This window comes from Barbus barbus, assembly GCF_936440315.1.
Source record: "Barbus barbus genome assembly, chromosome: 32".
NCBI lineage: Eukaryota > Metazoa > Chordata > Actinopteri > Cypriniformes > Cyprinidae > Barbus > Barbus barbus.
Genome location: NC_136760.1, coordinates 18,410,555 through 18,434,355, shown reverse-complemented (window position 1 = coordinate 18,434,355; position 23,801 = coordinate 18,410,555). Strand labels below are relative to the sequence as shown.

The window sequence follows — 23,801 nt, the reverse complement described above, 5'->3', positions numbered from 1 at the left end:
CAGACACACATAATATATCATGCTGGCAGACGTGGCAGACAAACCACACTTTCTTTCTGAGTCTGACTTGAGCAAGATGGGCCGTTTGAGATGGAGGCTGAATGGCTGAGGCTGGTGGATGGACAACGGTGATGAAGTGCAGTGAGCCGCAAGAGTGATGTCATTCTATATTACTCAACATGAGAGGTTAGTTAGAGTGCCTGACATATCTGACAATTCTAAAACAATGAACGTGTCACATCCGAGGTCATATGTTTGGTACGCGACACTGAGTCAACCCTTGTTTATAACAGCAAAAGGAAAAATAACCCAATCCTTTTTCATCGCAGAACCTCCAAATGCAAACGCTGTTAGTCCAGAGAGAGAGAGAGAGAGAGAGAGAGAGAGAGAGAGCGAGAGAGTAACTACATCAAAATAAAAAAATCATACTTTTATCACCTTCAGCTTATGCTTTTCAGAGCAATTTTGGAACTTGATGTGACTGTCTATACTTAGTATGAATTTTTATGATTGCCATTGGGAAGAAACTAACAAGTGACACAAAACAGTGTAGCTTTTCCACTAACATGCAACATTTTGTGACAAACACTGTTTTTATCACATTGTATTGCACATACCACTTTACACCCCAGCACAATACTCAAATGCACTTTTCTATAATGTTTATCTCTTGTATGTAGCACTGCAAAGTCTGATTCATTTAAATGTGCGGATTTGTACTGTAAAGGAACTGGATTAAAAATAAAGCTGTTAATATAAATGTTAATTTAATGTTTAGAAAAGCTATGCTGGAATTATATTTATTATGCAACTGCTTTACAAATAATTTGAATTAAGCGTCTAAAAAAATTATAAATAAATATAATAGAAACAATATTTTATTTAACATTACTTTCTCACAATATTTTTTTCTCACACCATATAAAGGGTCATTTTATGTAAAAAAAAATAAAATAAAAAAGGCTGTATACAGTTATAAAAAATATATAATGGCAAGCTACAGTTTTGAAGTAGCTTCCCCAACACTACATTTACAAGCCACTTTCGATAAAATCATCCGCTAAATGCATCAATCTGGCAATGTATTAGGGTACACTCACATTAGCAAAAATTCTGCTAAATTTCGGGGCAAAATAGTAATCTATGAATCACAGCTCACACGGAAGTCACTTTCAAAACAAACAGCTTTTTGTTGGTCAAAGCAGTGAATTTGTCACCAACTTAAACCCATTGTGAAATCTGTGTGGGGAAATCTTTTGTCCAATTGACACTTTGCAACAACCCACCCTCCTTAGTTACTGTTGCTATGTCCGACAAACAATGCTGCTCTCACACTACACATCATATTCTCACATAGTAAAAAATACATTGCGAAACAAAGAGGAAACTGACAACGTGCTGACAGACAAGACAGCGCAGGTTACTTCTGGTACGAAACAAGGTCTCAGTTTTCAAATTGTAATTTTTTAAAGAAATTCAAACAATAAATGCCATTTTGTGACTTTTTAATGTGTCATGACAGATCAGTTCAAGCGGCATGTGAATCGATCGTCTTTTCATATTTACTTAAAGCATGAAATAAACATCAGATCGTATTGTATTTCAACCACGGAAAGATGTCAATACACACATTTTTTCAAGTTTAAGTCCATCGAAGTTAATATACTCTCCTGTCTGATTTTTTGTCGGGCAAGATGGTGGATTCGGCGTTATGACTGGCCAGATCACCTGTCAATCAAGTTCTTTGCAAACAGTCAACTGCATGGATTCCTATGAAAATGACTGGTTTTCACCCACAAAAATTTGCAGAACAATGGTAAATGTGTCTGCAACTTTACTGATTCTGCTAAAACTAACAAAATCTACAAGACCAATCACATAAACATCATATAATCACTCCATCGATACACATATTTTTCAAACACAGATCACTTGTACTGCTCCAGCAGAATATCTTTACCTCTTCCCCTGTTATTTTCTTTCAATAGCTCACATGGCTTGTTTAACCACCCAGACAGCGTTACATCCCTCTCTCGCCTGGTATTTGTCAAGCCTCCACTCCCACAACATGACAAACAAGCCAGCCGTATCAGTACACATCTCTGAGAGGTTACAAAAAGATCATGTTGCACCAAGAGGCTACAACAACTCTCGCAGAAGAGACTTTTAACTCCGTTCTCTATCTATTCAGTTAATAAACCTACTCCCTACTGAATGAACCATGAAGACCCATAAAGAGATTAGGTGCACTTCCTGCCAAAAGGCATGAGTCTGCTGAAATGTAGGACACTGTGTGCATTTTAAATCAGAATCAAAGTTGGATGTTTCTTGTACCCTTACATGAGGTAGCAGAATATTTCAGTTAATGAGCAGTTTTTATTTATATACAGTACATTTTAAGATGGAAAAATGGGCTTTATAAAACCCACCCATGCATTTCCTAATCACAAACTGCATAAAGTATGTGTTATATCCAACTGCGACTCTATTAGAAAGACAAGTGAGCATATACGCTAACTGTCTAGAGGTAAAGGATCATATCTTGACATATATTGGAGCAAAAGTAACTCTTTCAGCTGAAAACTTTGCGCCATCTGTTCAATTTGGGGGGCTGTTGCTTGCCCAAGTTACATAAAGAAGACTTTGAGTCATTTTCACTTGCAGTAGGAAGAAAGGAAATGGTGTTTGGAGCTGCCAGGTTACATAAGCGACCGTGCTGCCTTCTGCTGCCAAGAGTGGAGGTTACACGACACTTAGTAATTTCATTTTCTCCCTCTGTCACTCGCCGTTTCATCGCTCCCCCAGTAACAGTCGAGAGACTATATACTTGCCTGCTAGAGATTAAAAGAAAGATTGGTGGGTCATCTCCAGTTCTACGTGGGTGCATATAGACAAAAGAAATAAATGCTGACATCATATCCTTCATTAAGGCATATTTGCTATCATGGGCAAGTTTTTCAGTGTAACTGTAGATTCTGTGCATGGAACCCAAAGAATATGCCTGCAGAACCTCAGAATTGGAACATCCATCATTGATGAGGTTCTACACATCCCAGTTCATAAATGACATGTTTTAACTAATCTGATTGCACTTTAAACTATGAATAAGAATGGAGTAATTTTTGCTTTAATACATTTTTCATGTTTAAATACATTTAGCAGATTTCCCAACAAAATCAGGACAGAAAAGGTAAGATGAAAAAAATGCAGGGTCATTCTCCAAAAAAAAAGAAAAAAAAAGAAAAAAAGACCATATTAAAAGTAGTTCTGTAAACTAACAATTCTGTCATATGGTATGCAGCTTTTGACATTTACAGTAAATTTATTCATTTTGTTTTGAGTTAAGCAGCAAAAATAAACAAAATAAATAATACAAATATTTAAAAAGATCATTTCTTATTTCAAGTAATTATTATACTTGAAATCCTATGGTGTTTTGCCTTACCACTCTTGCCTTTGGGTTGCTCACTTGGGGGTTGTCTAGCACTGCTTTTCTTTCCCTTTTATCTTATTTATTTTTCTATTTTCTGTAAAGCTTCTTTGGAACAATATGCATTGTACAAAGTACTATGCAAAACTGAATTAAATATTTAAAAGTAAAGAAGAATCCATACTTTCAGAATTTTTCCAATCACACTGAAAAAAGTTATTTACTTTTTTTTTTTTTTTACTCTATTATTAGTGTCTTTTCATTTTACATTTTCCAGTTTTCATGTAAAATATTTTCATTTAAAAAAGGGTTAAATGGCAATGCAATGTAATCAATATCTGATCAATGATGTGTTTTGACATCTATTGAAACTTAATCGTTAATGAAATAATTTTTCTTTTACGTCCTTACAGCGATAGTTCACACAAAAATTAAAATTCTGTCATTAATTTCTCACTCATGTAATTCTAAACCCATTAGACCTTCGTTCATCTTCGGGAACACAAATTAAGATATTTTTGATGAAATCTGAGAGCTTTCTAACCCTGCAGAGACACCATCGGAACTACCACATTCAAGACCCAGAAAGGTAGAAAAGACAATAGTCCATGTGACATCAGTGTTTCAATAGTAATTTTATGAAGCAACGAGAATACTTTTTGTGTGCAAATAAATAAATAAATAAAATAATGACTTTATTCTTCTGTTGCTGTTTATACAGGGTCAGAAAGCTCTCGGATTTCATCAAAAATATCTTAATTTGTATTCTGACAATGAATGAAGGTCTTACAGGTTTGACATGAGGGTAAGTAATAACAGAATTAAGTTAACAGTTAATAACAGAATTTAATTTTTTTGGTGAACTATCCCTTTAAAATTAATATCAAATGTCAAGTTGTGTTTTACAATTAATAATAATGTCAAGATATTAACAAATACAAACCATCAGCTTTTTTTGAGAAAAAAATGAATTGAATGAAAAAATCCAACATTTTGAAATTCAGAAAGTCAGCATCTTTTTAGAAGGACCCAACTTTAGTTTCCGTTTATGCTTATCAATGAGGCACCGTCCTGATTTTAAATGGATGATTGAAAATGCAAACATCAGTAGGATAAGAATTAAAAGGACTTATACTTGTAAATCAGATACGCTACATAATCAAGGACACCTCCAAACGATATGCCTTGTTGTGTCCGATATGCCTACGCAGTGTGTCCAGGCAAACTGCTGGCAAGACACATTTCTGATGAGGCACCTCAGAGAATGGCTAGTAAATGGCGACTGGGGGAGGACACAGGTAGAGGAGAGGCAGATGGTTTCAGCCCTACTGCAGCGTGATATGATTAACCAGCCCTTTGATCCCACACGCGAGCATACAGCAGCGACGGCAGTCCAACAGGAGGGGAACAGAAGCTAATCGAGAGAGACAGACCGGTGGGGGGTAACACCCCCACCTCTCCTAAATACAAACCCAAAACAGAATGATAAAATATGCTGAGGCTCACTGTAACTGGATCGTCAACTAATTAACACATTGTCTTCTAATTGGAAGGAAAATGGAGCCTGTCATTTTTTAATCCCAAGTGCGATACCATAACTCAATCATAGTGTGAACAATGGTGATGCGTGCAACTGTGAACCGTGTTTAAAACGTGGAAAAGTGTGATCATCCATACACTCACGACAGCATATGCTAATCAAAAGTTATACCTATCAGGCTAATCAGTAGAGCTATTATGTTAGAATATATATAGCATATACAGCTTTATAAACAATATGCCAAACACATTAGAAGTGCATTCAATGTGTTTTGGTTTTCTTTTTCACTTATTCATCTTGGATGTTATACTGACTCCTCCTGGTATGGATGCATTACTTTGTTTATTAGCGTAGCTGCATATGTAAATTTTAATCATAAAAGAGATGTTTGTGTCTAAAATACTCAATTTTTCCACTACTATGGGCAAATGTATTCATCACATCAGTAGTTTTATATGGAGTCTCCATAAAACACTGGTGATAAAAAAAAAAAAAATTAAAGGGTTTTAAAATGCATAATTGAGAAAGAGGGAAGATAGATGTTTTGCAAGAACATTAGGGGAATGGGGGCAAAGAGAGACAAAAGAAAGTTGGAAAGAGAGGGAAAGAGAGAGTAGGAAAGGAAGAGAGGCAGAGAGGAGAAAAGGAAAGGGGTTCATGAGGGAGCTCTTGTTCACAGAGGCAGAACACAGACAGAAGAGAAGAGATAAGAGACTCTCAGCTACACTGAGAACAACACGGGTAAACATGTTCTATGCACAAAAATATTCTGCTTTTTGTGTTATATAACTGCCAATTTTTATTTTTTTATTTGAAAAAGAACTGTCATAGGCGCTTGTTTCTGTACAGCCGATCAAACTTTGGGAGGGAAGGGGACCCAAAAATATATAAATAAATAATAAATAAAATAAAATAAAATAAAATTCCATTTCATTCAGGTTTCATACGACTAATACTAGGGCTGCAACATTTAACGGATAATATCTAAACAGTATTTTTTTGTATCATTATAAACTTTACTGTTGCTTTTGATCAATTGCTATCAAAGTTTTGAACGGTCTTGTACAATTTACTGATATACTGTTATAATGTGAGTACTTCTGTTATGCAAAACAGCAAGTCCTAACAGTGAGCAAGTGTTCATACGTCACTGTTACAGTTACATTTTTATGACAGACATCGAATTTAGGTTTAAAATTGGCTGTAATTGAAACATGAAATGCTCCAAAAGTGAAAAAAGGAGAATAGCAGGCTTAATGTATTAAAACAAACAATTGTTTTTTTAAATAACTATAATATAAACTTGACATTTTAAACAATTTTTTAATCATACTGTCCATCATAAAATATATAGACTTAAATCTCCACATTATTTAATTGCTCAAAGATAAATAATCAAAGATAATCAAAACATTTGTTAGTTGCAGCCCTAGCTTATACATTCCAATATTACAGAAGTACCGAAACGAATCTTCCAAAACAAGCCAGCTGTACTCAAATCACTGTATCAAATAAAATCACGTTAAGCAGCCCATTATAGCAACATTTTCTTAAGTCAAAGTGGAACAAGTGTGCCATACAAACATTTCACTCACGTAAGTCACAAATGAGTATTAACACGTCATGCAGCCTCTGAACAACAGCAAGGTGTGTTGTGGTGTTGTGTTTAGCATGTCAGTAACTTTGAAAACAGTGTTATGGGGCAACATCACAAAACGAAGTGAATCACTACGCCACAACACCAAACCGATGAGAAAACTCTGAAGCAGACAGATCAATAAAAGCTAAAGACATTAACAGTGATACTCTTCCCTTCGAACAGTCAGCCACAGTGCGTCACATTGGGGGCAACTTCGAGAGATCGGACCTGCGATACCGCCAGAGCATTTACTGCAGGCTGAGGTGAGTTTATCAAGAACTAGAATATTAAAAATAACATTTGTGGTTTTTCTCTCCCTTTCTCTCTCTATCCATCCCCTGTGTGAGCTTGAGGCTGGGCTGGCTGGAGCTGGTGATGAGGTGTGGAAAAACATATACACACTTCCACAGACAATTCTTGTGTGGTCAGATCAGATCTGATGAGGTGAGAACATGGGCACTGATGGTGCCTACCCACCCGGTGTCCCATTCCCACCCTCATCCCAAAACCACCACCACCACCACGGTGAACACATAGACATGCCGTAAGCAATCTGTACCTTGTGTGTGATCGGGACTGGACCAACTGACACCGGTCAGCATTACATCTAGAAGAACGAAACCATGTTAATCAGGTAGGGCAAGCAAAGAAACCGTCAAAGGAGCTTAAATAGGATGTATTTTCTGGGAGAACATGCCGGTGGGCGTTCCAAATATTCTGAGTCCAATATAACCCTATCGTTATGTGTAAAACACTAATACTAAATCTATTTATCCCCTACATTATTAGTCCTAGATTGTTGTTCTTTAAATACTTTCTGGGTGGAAATGTCTGGTAAACAAAGAGCTTTTCACTTTTTCAGTTAATGATACAAACAAGTTCACCTGAAAGGAACCACAACTTTTCCGCTCAACTTTTTATAGCAAAAGTCCACAAAGTTACCTCAGGATATTTAGATATTACATTCAAAAAGAAGTTTCTCAATATTTATCAGGCCTGGCAAAGCTGACACACAGTTTAATCCCATTTCCACCCCGGAAACCTGACACATCCCATCAGACATTCACACCTACGGAAAATTAGATCTGTAGCAAAAAGAAAAGATGAAGCGAGGTAAAATAAAGCACCTTTTCCTCTCCAGCTAGAACTGATGGCATGATAAAGCGCTATAAACAAAGGACAAACTAATCAGCTAATGCGCAAATCAAATATAGATATTCATGAGAAAGTATGGTGTGACAGTACATTTAGAGAAGACTAGATTTGACCTTTGAACTGAACCTTTGATTAGATGATACAAGTACCAATGAGACTAGCTTTGTTTGCCTTGCATGAGTTTTAGTCTCTGATCTTGTGGTCTGACTCAAATGTTATAGTTTGCAGATCACCTATTTACATCTGTATTTCTCAAGGGCTTAAACAAACAGAAATTCCCATTTTTCACTGTAAAGATCAAACATGCTTGACCAGTGTCCAAGCCAGTGTCCAAATAAGAGTCGGCATCCACATGGAGATTCTCAATGACATTGTTTTAATGCTAATGGCTTGTGTTGAAAATAGCAGGCAGTGGAACCAAAAGAGAAGCCCATCAATACCACGCCGTGCATCCTGGGTAGCATCGGAGCAGGCAGCTGATGGATGTAACCAATTTGAGTGTGACAAGATTTTTTATTTACTTTTCAGACTGCACTGCCCTACATGCATGAGAGGAGGAGGGTGGGCAGAGCCCTGGGGCAGGGGTCCACCGCACACCCTGCTCTTTCAATAAGCAGATCACCATGCAAGCCATGGGACATGCTCTAGAGACGTTCCCAGGCAAAAGGGGGGCAAGCCGGGGAGGGGTGGATTCCTAGCTAATTACGGGCCCGAGCATCTCATTCCTCATACGCCGGTCACTAATTAGCATCTAATTTAGCACGCGGTCAAATCAAAATGATCAAGCAGGACTCAGAAAGGTGTGGAAAGGCTACCGACCAGCTAGCTCCTTCTCCTTACTCCTTCTTTTTTTCTCCATGCGTTTAAGGCGCTTCTCCTCACGCCGTTTGGCTTCTTCGGCTTCCTGGTGCCGCCGGCACTTGTGAAAGTTCTCGACCACCACGCCGACGAACATGTTGAGCACGAAGAAAGCCACGATCAGCAAGAAGGAGATGAAATAGAGCAGCATCCATGGGTTGTAATTCATGCTGGGCTACAACACAGAAAAACACAACATGGATTAATGTACAGAGTGCACACTAATGTACACACATTAATGCTTAAGATAACTATAATCTCATTTGTAGCAACGGTTTTGATTTAATTATAATTTAATTTTAATAAATGTTCTTTATACAAACCAACATACACTATATGAATTGCTGGATCAGAGGTTAACAGCCAGGACATATGTATGTATATATTTGTATGTATGTATATGTATACACGTGTATATATATATATATATATATATATATATATAAATAAATGATTTAAAAATATACTATTTTAGCAAAGGATTTTTTGAAGTGCAAGGAAGAAAATCTATATGCCATATATATTTGTGTAAGAAATTAATAACATAACACAACATGACAAACAAAAAAAATGCAATGTTTTACATATGTATTTAATAAATTGTAACATAATATAATATATGTAAAAAAAACAATGCTCTTTTTACACAAACCAACCCACAGTAGATCAAGTTGGCTCTGAAGTTAGCAACCATTATATAAAATTAACAATAATTCTATAATTTTATTTTAGCAACAGATTTTTATTAGAGCAAGGAAAATAAATCTATGTTTTATATATGTATTTAATAAATTGTAATATAATATAATATAATTCCCAAAAAATGTTCTATATAAAAACCAATATATCAGTTGCTGAGTCAAGTCCCCAGAAGTAGGTTACAGCCATGTTCAAGATGATGATGATGGAGAATTGGGATATCAATAACATTTCAGTTCAAAGGTCTGTCCTACTGGGCACCCGAAAGATGCCTGCCTCTAGGCTAGATTAAGTGTTCTGTGTGCAATGGTGAGGCACAGGCCACACAGCATGAATTTGAAGAAGAGATATCTGTTCCAATTCAAACACATAAATGCCATGGTTAGGACAAGGACTGGGCTCTTTTCAAATAGAGCAGCATAATTTCAGGAGCCTACAGCCAGACATGAGGCATGGAGACTTCCTTTTCAGGCAAAACATGATATATTTTATTACTCACAAATTAATTCAAAATTATTCAAAAATTAAAACTGTATTAAAAAAATAGACATTTGGAGGAAGAGTGTAAAATAAGTCACTTCAAAGAGATCTGTTGAATGGACAGTAAGGAGCTTTACAGAAGAACTGATGAATGGAAAAGCAGTTCTTTGAAGCCAGAACAGGAATGTTGACCAATGATTTTTCAGCTCTGATTCAGTTAATAGAGTTGTCCAATCAGAGTTAGCGGCTATCAGAGAATACGAGTGACAGTTCACAATGACCCACTTAAACAACTTTGCCACACTGTCCAAGTTTCAGATCAGAAAAGGTGAATCCACAAGCATGACAATCTGTATAAATATTAATATAATAAAAAGTTATACAGGTAATAGGAGCTTTCTAATACAGTCAATACCTGCTGATCAACACCAACAGCATCCAGTCCGTCGTACATTATGTCCACCCAACCGTCTTTGGAAGCCAGAACAAAAAGTGACATGAGGGCCTGAGGGAGGTGAGAGATGATAAAAAAGGTTAAAAGAAATCTTTGACTTCAGTGGCTCCATTTGACTGTTGAAAATGGGATGAGACCGTAACGGATTCTTTTCAAATTGAAAGTGGCATTACCAGTCGCTTGTAGGTACGTCTAAAAGAGCATCTTGAGACAGAGCGAATGTTTGTGTAACAACTGTCAGGTTAAACGCTTACCTGACCCAGGTTATCAAAGTTGTACTTGTGCCTGACCCATCTGTAGTTAGCCTGGAGGCAATCAGACTTGTTGGTGATGTTCCTCGTATCCTCCCCCTGACATACAAAGAACTTTCCTTTGAAGAGCTGTGAGGAAAAAGCGATGTTATCAGCTCACAAGGAACCTTCATTTTCTCTGCGAGAGATTTTTTGGAATACCACACATTTTAACCACTACGATAGATATCAAGTGTCTTGAGATGATATACAGAAATATATACATATTGGATGTATATTGGAAGCAGAAGAGGGTGTGAAATTCAAAGTTTAAATTTCAATTATATAAAAAATGTCTATATTACCAGAACTGCACATTGAATATTAATTAATCATAAATACATGTTACAACTTCATACAAGATGGTTATTGAAAGTCCAGTATGACTGTTTAGTGAAAACCATACAAGGACAAAGTCAATGTTACACATGACACACTGTACAGGCACAAAGAGCACAGGCATCTTTTCCTGAAAGAATGGAAGATAAATTACATCGGCGTTCCCCTACGGACTTATGCAAATTGTGGAAGTATGGAAAACAGAGCATTTTAATCATAGTCAAATTATTCAGCTGTGGGCAGGAAGAGTATGCTTTAAATTTACAGAAAATCATGTATTTGTTCTGTGTACCACCTCTTTCTCTCTCACTAAAATTCTTAAAGGCAATCTTGTGGATTAAACACACAGCTGTCAAATGTTATGTTACTTAATATATGATGGTTTCTTAGAAGGAATTACTACAATTAATCCCTAAAGTTAAGACTGGCTTTCATTTTAATAGTCTGATCTAAGCAAGAAGTATTAGGCTATATCCACTACAACTGTAAGGTAGCAGTTCTAACTTCCCTACTGAAAAAATGCATCTAAAACTAGCCTAAGCTGGTTTAAGATGGCCTTCCATGCTGACCAAGCTGAAAAGTGCTCAATGCCTCTCTGAAACGACCCATTTTACCACCAGAAAACCATTTTAAACTGGTTTACGCTTGTGATTTATGCAGGGTTATGCTGTTTTGTACTTACCTGAACTCCCAAGATGCCAAAAATAATGAAGAAGGCACAGCAGATGACGACGATGTTCCCGATAGGCTTGAGGGATGACATCAGTGTCTCAACAACCAGCTTCAGTCCTGGAGCTCTGCTGATCACTCTGAAAATCCAACAAGAGAACAGATGTTTAACTAGCCTGGAGGTTCTCAGCTGGTTTTTGCTTCAGGAACTTTTCCATTTGGAAATCAAGAGGCAACTCAACACAGAAACTACTTTCTCAGGAAAAATAAACAAACATTTTTACAATATTACATATTTTGTATAGTATTATCGTGTTATACAAGTATATACTTTTAGAGCTGTCAAACGATTAATCGCAATTAATCGCAAAATACTTAATATATACAGTATATGTGTACTGTGTATTATGTTTATTATTTATTATATATTTTTAAATATACCCACGCACACACACACATATATATAGAGAGAGAGAGGGAGGAAAATGTAAGATTTATATATAACATACATACATACATACATACATTAGTGCTGTCAATCGATTAAAAAAAATTATCATGTTAATCCCAGTCCTGGACTGTGATTAATCACGATTGATTGCAAATTTAAAATACTAGGATTTACCTGTAAATGTGTTGAAATAAAGGAATGCATGACAAACTAGTTTAAGGAAACATAACCTTTCACACCTCCGCCAGGTATGAGACATAATCCTTATTATTCTTTTGTTTTAATTCAGCCATTATCAGCCTTTATACTGGCAATAAAATGTTTACCAAACCACATCGCTTCAAACCCAGTACACATTTACCCAACTATTATCAAAAGTATTTCTAAATAAATACAACAAAACATTTTCTTGCGACCTTACATGAAGTATTATGATAAAATGCATTATGAAGAAGAATTGGACCTGTTCTGCAGGTGCATTGTACATCACACAATCCCTGCGTCCCAATGTGCATACTATACACCCTATCTGCCCTAAATAGTATTGAAAATGACTCATATCACATAGAATTTAGGATGGATAGTGTGCACATTGGGATGCAGGCAATGATTTCCTTCCGCGCTGCGATGACGGCAAAAAGTTGGGGTCAAACCTTATCAAACGATTAATTTGCATTAAAAAAATATTAACGCGTTAACATTTTTAGATTAATCACATGCGTTACCGCGTTAACAGCCCTAATATATATACATACATATATACACATATACAAATATGGGGGTGCTCAAATCTTTGGTTTCACATAAAACTACCATTTTTCTCCCAATAAGTTAATATACTGCCTATTAAAATAATGCTGTAAATAAAAATCTGATAAGAAATAAGCTTTAAATAAATATTTTAACATGCATGAATAAATCCAGCCACCCCAATAGATTTAAATTTCACTTTCCATAATCTGGGACCAACAGAGGAGCATCTTGGCGGCAGGTATTTAAATCTTTATCAAGACTCAAATTGACACAGGCAGAGTGAAAGACTGGATTTTTTCGATCAGGTAGGGTACAACTTACCGATTTCAAAACATTTCAGCTGGTTTATATATTGTGTATATATAAACCAGCTGAAATGTTTTGAAATCGGTTTATATATTGTGTATATATTATTTATCTCGTATATGATGCATTTGGTTGAGTTGCCCTGTAGTAAAGCGCTTCATTGGGACTACGGTGATTTATCTTCAGCGAGCGCAGCGCGATCAGGACAAAAAACAATGCAGAATATTAATAACTATAACTGGGCCTGTCATATACATAACATTATAATGAGAACACTATTATAATAAAACGCTGTGAAGTTTTAGAGTTTAGCTGCCGTATTCTGCACGTTGTTGATGTGAGCATAAGTATTGGCACAGTTGAACATAAGGCAGATATAAAAGATTACAAGCTATTATTTAGTTGCAGATCCCTTGCGCACAATCACAGCAGTGAGTCTGTGACCCATAGACATCACCAGACTCTTGGTCTCATCCTTTGAAATACTTTTCCCAGCCTTTAATGCAGCCAATTCCAATTGTTGCTTGTTTTGGGGAGTTTCTGCCTTTACTCTCCTCTTCAGCTGGTGAAATTCATGTTCAATCGGATTTAAATCTGGAGATTGACTTTGTCAATCTAAGACTTTCCATTTCTTTGCCCTTCTAAATTCCTTGACTGAACTGGCAGGGTGCTTTGGGTCATTGTCCTGATGCAATATGAAGCACTTCCCAATGAATCTGGTGGCATTTTCTTGAATATTGGTAGGCAAGATGGTTTTGTACCATTCCAAATTCATTCTGCTACTGTCATCATACATTAAGACATCAGTAAAGTTGAGAGGGCCTGTTCCAGAGACAGCCATGCATGCCCATGCCATGACACCACCTCCACCATGCTTTACAGATGAGGCTGTATGCTTGGGATCATTTGCAGTTCCCTTTTTTTCTCCACATTTTTGCTTTCCCATCACTTAGATAAAGGTTCATCTTTGTCTCATCGGTCCAAAACTCTTCTGGCTCACCTTTGTGCTTTTTTGCAAACTCTAATCTTGCCTTTCTATTTTTGGTGCTGGTCAGAGGTTTGCATCTTGTTGTGTAGCATCTGTAATTCTGTGTCAAAGTCTCCTGAGGAAAGTAGATTGTCAGAGCATCCCCCCCGGTTTTCTGGAAGTTGTTGCTGATTTTACAGACACGTGTTTTAGTGGTTCATTTTCACAGCTTTTATGATTTGTCTGTCATCAACTACTGTTGTTTTCTCAGTCGATCAGGTCGTTGCTGGTGTCGCTGGTGGTTTCCAAACTCTTGATTTCTCCATACCCTTTGTTTTTGCTATAGCTATAATTAGGGCCCAAGCCAGTAAGGCGCAGGGCCCTATTGTTCTTCTAAGGATTATTATTTTTAGGGCCCAAGCCAGTAAGGCGCAGGGCCCTATTGTTCTTCTAAGGATTATTATTTATTTTTTTTTTTTTTTTATTTTTTTTTTCAATCATCCGGGCACTTTTGGGGGCCTTAACGTGCCCGAAAACTCTCGAAAATCGGCACGCACATTGGAACCTGCGGCCATTAGGACGCCGCTGAGGCTGGGACCCGGGCGTGGCACAGGGGCTCTACGGCGCCCCCTGGAAAATTGTCAGAAAACTTGATGTATAGCTCACACATACTTGCACGTATTCATATGAAACTCGGTACACATATAGAACTCATTGAGCTGAACAACTTTCACGCTGCATGTCTTAGGCTCCGCCCAACAGGAAGTCGGCTATTCAGGGCTGTTTAAAAAGCGCATGCTCTGGAATTTGATATACTCCTCTGAGGATTTCCATACGATTGCCACCAAACTAGGTGAACATGATCTCAAGACATTGGGGACGCTAAATTGCGAAGATATTTTTGATATGTCGAACGGTTTGCCCGTGGCGAGGCGATGAAGTTATGGCGAAAAATGAGACCCAGGAAATGCCTAATAACGTCCACATACATTGTATGATGTAGATCAAACTTCAGTGATTTGTTCGTTGTATGATGCCGATCGGATAGATGTGACTATTATGACTGAAAGTTATAGCGCCACCAACTGGCTGCAGGAAGTGTGTCGTTTTCAAAATGCTTTGAATTCAGCATCTTATTTTTACTCGATTTGCTTCAAACTTCACCAGAATAATGTCAAAACACGGCCGATGTAAAACTGTGAAGGGAATATTGATATCTAAAATTATGTTGCCATGGCAACGTGTCAAAGTTGAAAATTCGTTTCTGGTGATTTTGAGGCAGATAACATGTTTAGAATGTCATGAAACTCAACACACATATGAGTATTAATGATAGTTAGACACTGGAAAAAGCTCATAAACGGGCGTGGAAGAGGCACTCTATAGCGCCACCTTTTGTCAAAAATGAGGGGGTTAGTTTTAGCTACAGACCCCAAACTCGGTACATAAATTGTTCTAATTAATCCGGACAACTTTCTAATTCACAGTCATTAGCTACGACCAACAGGAAGTCGGCTATATTTATTTTAATGTGGGTTTTTTTTTAAAACGGGCTGTAAACAAATTAATACTCCTCCAAGCAGAAACACGGAAATCACACCAAACATTTTTTATCATGATGCCAAAATACTGAAGATGCTAAATTGCGGACGGATTTAGGATATCTTGAACGATGATTTAATGGCAATTTATTAAAGTTACAGTAAAAAAGATAATTTTTTTTTTTTTTATCTTTTAAGAGCAGCTTCCAAACACTTCATAAAAAATTACATACACAGAACAATACAGTCTGAGGATATGTGATTAATTTCATGAATTTACAATACACTATGCAGAGGAGAAAATTAAAAAACTATCAGAGCTGCTTTTGAGTTAGAGCTCCCTGCCAGCCTGCCTCTGAGTGAGAGGTCCTGTCAGCCTGCAGCTGAGTGAGGGGTGGGGGTGGGGTGTGAGTGACTGTGTGAGTGACTGTGTGGATTGAGGCAGTGGGTGAGAGAGAGAAAGAGAGAGAGGGTCTGTTTTTTAAAATCTTTAAAAAATGCTTATAAATCATTAAAGATTTTGATAACACTTTATAATTAAGTCTCATTTGTTAACAGTAGGGAATGCATTAATTAACATGAACTAACAATGAAAAATATATTTTTTACAGCATGTTAATTCTTCATTGATAGTATGAACTTACAATGAACTAACAATGAACAAAATATTTTTAATATTAGAAAAATAGTCATGTTCAAAAGATAAAACTTTAAAATGTAATAATATATTAACACATTTTGGAATTGATTTTGATCAACATTAAATGGTATATATTTATTAATGATGTTAACTAACAACAGTTAAATAATGTTGTTTTTTAACATTGGTTAATGCACAAATAACATTAAATATTAACAATATATTTTTTACTTTATTCATTTGTGTTAGAAAAAATTATTCATGTTAGTTAATGGAAAAATAAATCATTAAAACCTTTGGTAACTATAATAATTTCTCATTTGTTAGCATTAGTAAATGCATTAACTAACATCAACTACCAATGAAAAATATATTTTCACAGAATTTAAAGTTTTATATGTTGTTCTGTGTGTGTGTGTGTTTCACTGAGTTGATGGTTTGGATTAACCCTTTAATTGCCGTATCCCTTAAAACCAAACTGCCAGAGGGTTACTGTGATGCTTGTGCTCGCTGGGCACCGTTTTATCGATGTCACCGGGGTGGCGTATGCTGACGGCTTGGGCCCGTCATCGCTGCTCGCAGCTATATTTTTTTTTTTTTTTTTTTTTTTTTTTTTTTTTTATTTCAATCATCCGGGCACTTTTGGGGGCCTTAACGTGCCCGAAAACTCTTGAAAATTGGCACGCACATTGGAACCTGCGGCCATTAGGACGCCGCTGAGGCTGGGACCCGGGCGTGGCACAGGGGCTCTACGGCGCCCCCTGGAAAATTGTCAGAAAACTTGATGTATAGCTCACACATACTTGCACGTATTCATATGAAACTCGGTACACATATAGAACTCATTGAGCCGAACAACTTCCGTGCAGCATGTCTTAGGCTCCGCCCAACAGGAAGTCGGCTATTCAGGGCTGTTTAAAAAGCACATGCTCTGGAATTTGATATACTCCTCTGAGGATTTCCATACGATTGCCACCAAACTCGGTGAACATGATCTCAAGACATTGGGGACGCTAAATTGCGAAGATATTTTTGATATGTCGAACGGTTTGCCCATGGCGAGGCGATGAAGTTATGGCGAAAAATGAGACCCAGGAAATGCCTAATAACGTCCACATACATTGTATGATGTAGATCAAACTTCAGAGATTTGTTCGTTGTATGATGCCGATCGGATAGATGTGACTATTATGACTGAAAGTTATAGCGCCACCAACTGGCTGCAGGAAGTGTGTCGTTTTCAAAATGCTTTGAATTCAGCATCTTATTTTTACTCGATTTGCTTCAAACTTCACCAGAATAATGTCAAAACACGGCCGATGTAAAACTGTGAAGGGAATATTGATATCTAAAATTGTGTTGCCATGGCAACGTGTCAAAGTTGAAAATTCGTTTCTGGTGATTTTGAGGCAGATAACATGTTTAGAATGTCATGAAACTCAACACACATATCCATTTTAATGATAGTTAGAAACTGGAAAAAGCTCATAAACGGGCGTGGAAGAGACACTCTATAGCGCCACCTTTTGTCAAAAATGGGGGGGTTAGTTTTAGCTACAGACACCAAACTCGGTACATAAATTGTTCTTATTAATCCGGACAACTTTCTAATTTACAGTCATTAGCTACGACCAACAGGAAGTCGGCTATATTTATTTTAATGTGGGTTTTTTTTTTAAACGGGCTGTAAACAAATTCATACTCCTCCAAACAGAAACACGGAAATCACACCAAACATTTTTTCTCATGATGCCAAAATACTGATGATGCTAAATTGCGGACGGATTTAGGATATCTTGAACGATGATTTAATGGAAATTTATTAAAGTTACAGTAAACAAGAAAAAACATTTTTTTTTTTATCTTTTAAGAGCAGCTTCCAAACACTTCATAAAAAATTACATACACAGGACAATACAGTCTGAGGTTATGGGATTAATTTCATGAATTTACAATACACTATGCGGAGGAGAAAATTTAAAAACTATCAGAGCTGCTTTTGAGTGAGAGCTCCCTGCCAGCCTGCCTCTGAGTGAGAGCTCCCTGTCACTGCTGCTGAGTGAGGGGTGGGGGTGGGCTGTGAGTGACTGTGTGAGTGACTGTGTGGATTGAGTGTGGATTGAGGCAGTGGGTGAGAGAGAGAAAGAGAGAGAGGGTCTGTTTTTTAAAATCTTAAAAAAATGCTTATAAATCATTAAAGATTTTGATAACACTTTATAATAAGGTCTCATTTCTTAACATTAGGAAATGCATTAATTAACGTGAACTAACAATGAAAAATATATTTTTACAGCATGTTAATTCTTCCATGATAGTATGAAATAACAAAGAGCAATTTTTTTTAAAGCATTTATTAATCTTTTTAATGTTAGAAAAATAGTCATGTTCAAAAGATAAACTTTAAAATTTAATAATATATTAACACATTTTGGAATTAATATTGATCAACATTAAATGGTATATAATTATTAATTTGTATATATATATATATATATATATATATATGATAGCTACAGACACCAAACTCGGTATATAAATTGTTCTTATTAATCCGGACAACTTTCTAATTTACAGTCATTAGCTACGACCAACAGGAAGTCGGCTATATTTATTTTAATGTGTGTTTTTTTTTTTTAAACGGGCTGTAAACAAATTCATACTCCTCCAATCAGAAACACGGAAATCACACCAAACATTTTTTGTCATGATGCCAAAATACTGATGATGCTAAATTGCGGACGGATTTAGGATATCTTGAACGATGATTTAATGGCAATTTATTAAAGTTACAGTAAAAAAGAACACTTTTTTTTTTTATCTTTTAAGAGCAGCTTCCAAACACTTCATAAAAAATTACATACACAGAACAAGACAGTCTGAGGATATGTGATTATTTCATGAATTTACAATACACTATGGCGAAAAGAAAATTTTCAAACTTATCAGAGTTCTCCTGTCTCTGTGCTTCTAATGTGTGCGGTGGGTGACTGGGTGGGTGACTGACTGTGTGAGTTTAGTGAGTGTGGAGGGGGAGGGGGAGAGAAAGAGAGAGAGAGAGAGGGTCTGTTTAAACTTCTCAATAAAATCCTTAAAAAATGCTTATAAAGCATTAAAGGTTTTGATAACACTTTATAATAAGGTCTCATTTCTTAACATTAGGAAATGCATTAATTAACGTGAACTAACAATGAAAAATATATTTTTACAGCATGTTAATTCTTCCAGGATAGTATGAACTAACAAAGAACAATTTTTTTTTAAAGCATTTATTAATCTTTTTAATGTTAGAAAAATAGTCATGTTCAAAAGATAAACTTTAAAATTTAATAATATATTAACACATTTTGGAATTAATATTGAACAACATTAAATGGTATATAATTATTAATGTTTATATATATATATATATAATGATAGCTACAGACACCAAACTCGGTACATAAATTGTTCTTATTAATCCGGACAACTTTCTAATTTACAGTCATTAGCTACGACCAACAGGAAGTCGGCTATATTTATTTTAATGTGGGTTTTTTTTAAACAGGCTGTAAACAAATTCATACTCCTTCAAGCAGAAACACAGAAATCACACCAAACATTTTTTCTCATGATGCCAAAATACTGAAGATGCTAAATTGTGGACGGATTTAGGATATCTTGAACGATGATTTAATGGCAATTTATTAAAGTTACAGAAAAAAGAGAACTTTTTTTTTTTATCTTTTAAGAGCAGCTTCCAAACACTTCATAAAAAATTACATACACAGAACAATACAGTCTGAGGATATGTGATTAATTTCATGAATTTACAATACACTATGGAGAGGAGAAAATTTAAAACTTATCAGAGTTCTCCTGTCACTGCTTCTAATGTGTGCGGTGGGTGACTGGGTGAGTGACTGACTGTGTGAGTTCAGTGAGTGTGGAGGGGGAGAGAGAGAGAGAGAGAGGGTCTGTTTAAACTTCTCAATAAAATCCTTAAAAAATGCTTATAAAGCATTAAAGGTTTTGATAACACTTTATAATTAAGTCTCATTTGTTAACAGTAGGGAATGCATTAATTAACATGAACTAACAATGAAAAATATATATTTTACAGCATGTTAATTCTTCATTGATAGTATGAACTTACAACGAACTAACAATGAACAAAATATTTTTAATATTAGAAAAATAGTCATGTTCAAAAGATAAAACTTTAAAATGTAATAATATATTAACACATTTTGGAATTGATTTTGATCAACATTAAATGGTATATATTTATTAATGATGTAAATTAACAACAGTTAAATAATGTTGTTTTTTAACATTGGTTAATTCACAAATAACATTAAATATTAACAATATATTTTTTACTTTATTCATTTGTGTTAGAAAAAAATATTCATGTTAGTTAATGGAAAAATAAATCATTAAAACCTTTGGTAACTATAATAATTTCTCATTTGTTAGCATTAGTAAATGCATTAACTAACATCAACTACCAATGAAAAATATATTTTCACAGAATTTAAAGTTTTATATGTTGTTCTGTGTGTGTGTGTGTTTCACAGAGTTGATGGTTTGGATTAACCCTTTAATTGCCGTATCCCTTAAAACCAAACTGCCAGAGGGTTACTGTAATGCTTGTGCTCGCTGGGCACCGTTTTATCGATGCCACCGGGGTGGCGTATGCTGACGGCTTGGGCCCGTCATCGCTGCTCGCAGCTATATTTGACTTCCTCTTTTCTTTTAGCAGCCAAACTGCTTGCTATTCTCTCAAAGTCAGCTCCCTCATCTTCATCCTGGTTTGTGTGCGTTATCATCGAATGCAAGATTCAGAATGCAGAAGAAATGGATATATCTGATACAACACATTCCCTGCTTTTAATATCTGAAGAATTAATGCAACAGGACACAGATGATCACTTAGAAAGACCTGTGAGGCAACTGTTCCAATACTTATGCTCACATCAGATAGAGGGATGAAACTCTAAAAGTGCTGATGATCTTAGCTGGTAAAACATCTCTGAGTTGAATTGCCCAATAATAAAATGTGACATTCTGTAGTTTTGTCTCATATTCATCTTTTAATCATATTTGTAAATGTCTTGACTCCACAGCCAACAGAGCAATTTTGTCTTTACTGTTCCAATACTTTTGGAGGGCACTGTATATATATATATATATATATATATATACACACACACACACACAGTGCCCTCCACTATATATACATACACACACAAAATAAAGCATCTAACATTGGTTGACAACACTAATATTTATCAATGCAGAGAATTAAATGTCAATTGGCTTCATCACAAAGTTTTTCTATATAGCTTTGCAACAGATATTTGCAACAGAAAAAAATTTGAATTAGACATACTATCTTTGACTAATAATAAAATAGATGGGAAACGCTTTCTCCTTTCTTTTAAAACTTGATAAGCCAATTTATTTTACTATCCTAACTATGCGCATTTGAATGATGAGCTGCATAGTTGTAAATTCAGAAAGTGTCCTTAAACTCCTCAGTCCTTGCCTGGCCAGAGTCTGTGAGTGGAAAAATGTTTCCCATGCTTTCACTGACCTGACATTATCAGCTTTCTCTACTTTTGGCATTTCATCATTGCTGCAATCACTACCTCCTCTACGGATGAGCATGGCAATTACCAGCAAACATTTCATGCCCTTGCCATTATGCTAAACAACCGCAATGCAATGCTGTAGGGAAACTTTCTGTGCTGCAAAGAAAGGAGAGTTTTAATTAAACCACCGGAATAAAGATGAAGCCTAATTATTAACGGCACGACATTCCGGCACAAAACCACACCTGTCAACCTCTGCAGAGGGTGGCACCAACAGTGACAAAGGCACCTGCTCACAAAGGCACACACAATAACATATGTAATACAAACACACAGCTGTAACAATAATTCAGCTGTTTTAGAGGCCAGGGTGTGTTATTTTGTTAAAAACAACTAAAAGGGGACAGAAAGCATGTGCTTTTAAAAGTTTGGCTTCTTTAAAAGTTAACATGCTGTCTTAAAAATGTTGCACTCATGAAAGTTGCACCAATGAAAGGTGCTTAAATGGTCAAAGATATCCATATAATGCAAGACCAACAATTAAAAAGTAGTGCAGACAGATTCAAGACCAACTGTTTGTCTGTAAGAACAACACATAACATGTAAAATTATACGCTAAGGGAGCTGTAAAAGGCAACTGGCTTTAATCTTCGGCGTTGTTTGTGTTGAACTGATGTTAATAAGACTCAATGAGGACCTAAAGCAGTAGCAGGGGATCCGGACGTAGTGCAAAAACATTGTATATACTGCAAGATGTTTATGATACCACACACACACACACACATACACACAAAGACTTCAACAAATGTTCTCCCTTCAGAATAAAAGGCACATTAGTCCTCATCTGGTGACAGTGATTTCTGGCTCCTCACCACAGAACTGAGCTAAAGTGGCAAAAACCTGATTTGATCCTTGGCTTTGATCTTCTTAAGAAGTGTGCTGTGATTGTATCTGAGGATGAGGATGAAGAAAAGGCCACGTTTAAAGAGAGTAATCAGGTTTAGTCAAAGTGACTGCTTGAGAAAGGAGTCTGCCAACAGGGAGTGCAGATAACAGGCTGCTGTGTCTTTTGTTTGTCTGAATATCTGTGTGCATCTTTCACAAGCTCAAGCGTATTTATCAAAGCTCACTTGGGGGATTTCAGGTAATACTGTAAAATCAATTATGGAAATGTCAAACGATGAGAAGGATCAATATGTCTAGACCCACGCTCTGACTGAATTTGAGAGGGACAGTCTAGTGAAATTATATTACTTGTTTACTAACTAAAACTAAAGCCATTAAAAATAGTTTTTCTTAAAATGAAATGAAGCTTGAAGTGAAATATCAAATAAAATAAGAATAGATGAAAAAAATTGAAGAACTAAAAGAAAAGCTAAAATAACAATTAAAAATAACAAAAATCAAACAAAACTACAAAAACGTAAACTAAGTCAAATCAAAAAAAATATCAATAAATATTATAACAGTATATAAATAATACTATCAATACTGGTCTCACACTATGAGATTTCAACCCCTGACCAATAGAGGGCGCTACTGTCTGAAGTGTTGTGCCAGTAATGTTTTTTCATTGCAGTAGACATTCCAGAACACAGTAAACTTATGTTCTTATACATATAAAGTGTAAATATTGGATTTTGTGCAATTTAACATGTATTTATATAATATTAAAAGAGCAGTAGGAGAAAAAGAAACAGGACATTTTGAAAATATCAAATGGTAACACCATGGTACGCCACGCTACTGAATGATTACAATAGTATGATAAAATATAACGGTACTATTGTAAATGCCATGATTTTTTATTTTTTATTTTTTATTTTTTGTGAGAAAACAGGATTGTGGTCCTAGTTTTCTAATGTGATGCTGATGCGTTCTTCTGGTTTGTAGGCACGTGTGTTATAGTTACTGTGTTATGTAAGCCTTCAGAAAAGCTGAATTTCCCATATTCATAGCTCCGATCCAGTCTTTGTGTTCTGAAAGGTTTTAATAAATAAATAAATTAAGAAGGGAA

General features: G+C 35.9%; 1 protein-coding gene across 1 annotated transcript in view; it reads right to left on the bottom strand.

Moving 5' to 3' along the window:
- LOC306852702 (voltage-dependent T-type calcium channel subunit alpha-1G-like) overlaps positions 1-23,801 on the bottom strand; it is a gene marked incomplete at its 3' end in the record, with an annotated part of 234,961 nt that overhangs the window by 27,707 nt on the left and 183,453 nt on the right. The window contains exons 24-28 of the mRNA XM_079389755.1: positions 11,567-11,693; positions 10,510-10,635; positions 10,217-10,306; positions 8,605-8,797; positions 7,169-7,216 (exon numbers count right to left, since the gene is read on the bottom strand). Coding sequence (XP_079245881.1) covers positions 7,169-7,216; positions 8,605-8,797; positions 10,217-10,306; positions 10,510-10,635; positions 11,567-11,693 — 584 coding nt within the window. The remainder of the gene's footprint in view (positions 1-7,168; positions 7,217-8,604; positions 8,798-10,216; positions 10,307-10,509; positions 10,636-11,566; positions 11,694-23,801) is intronic.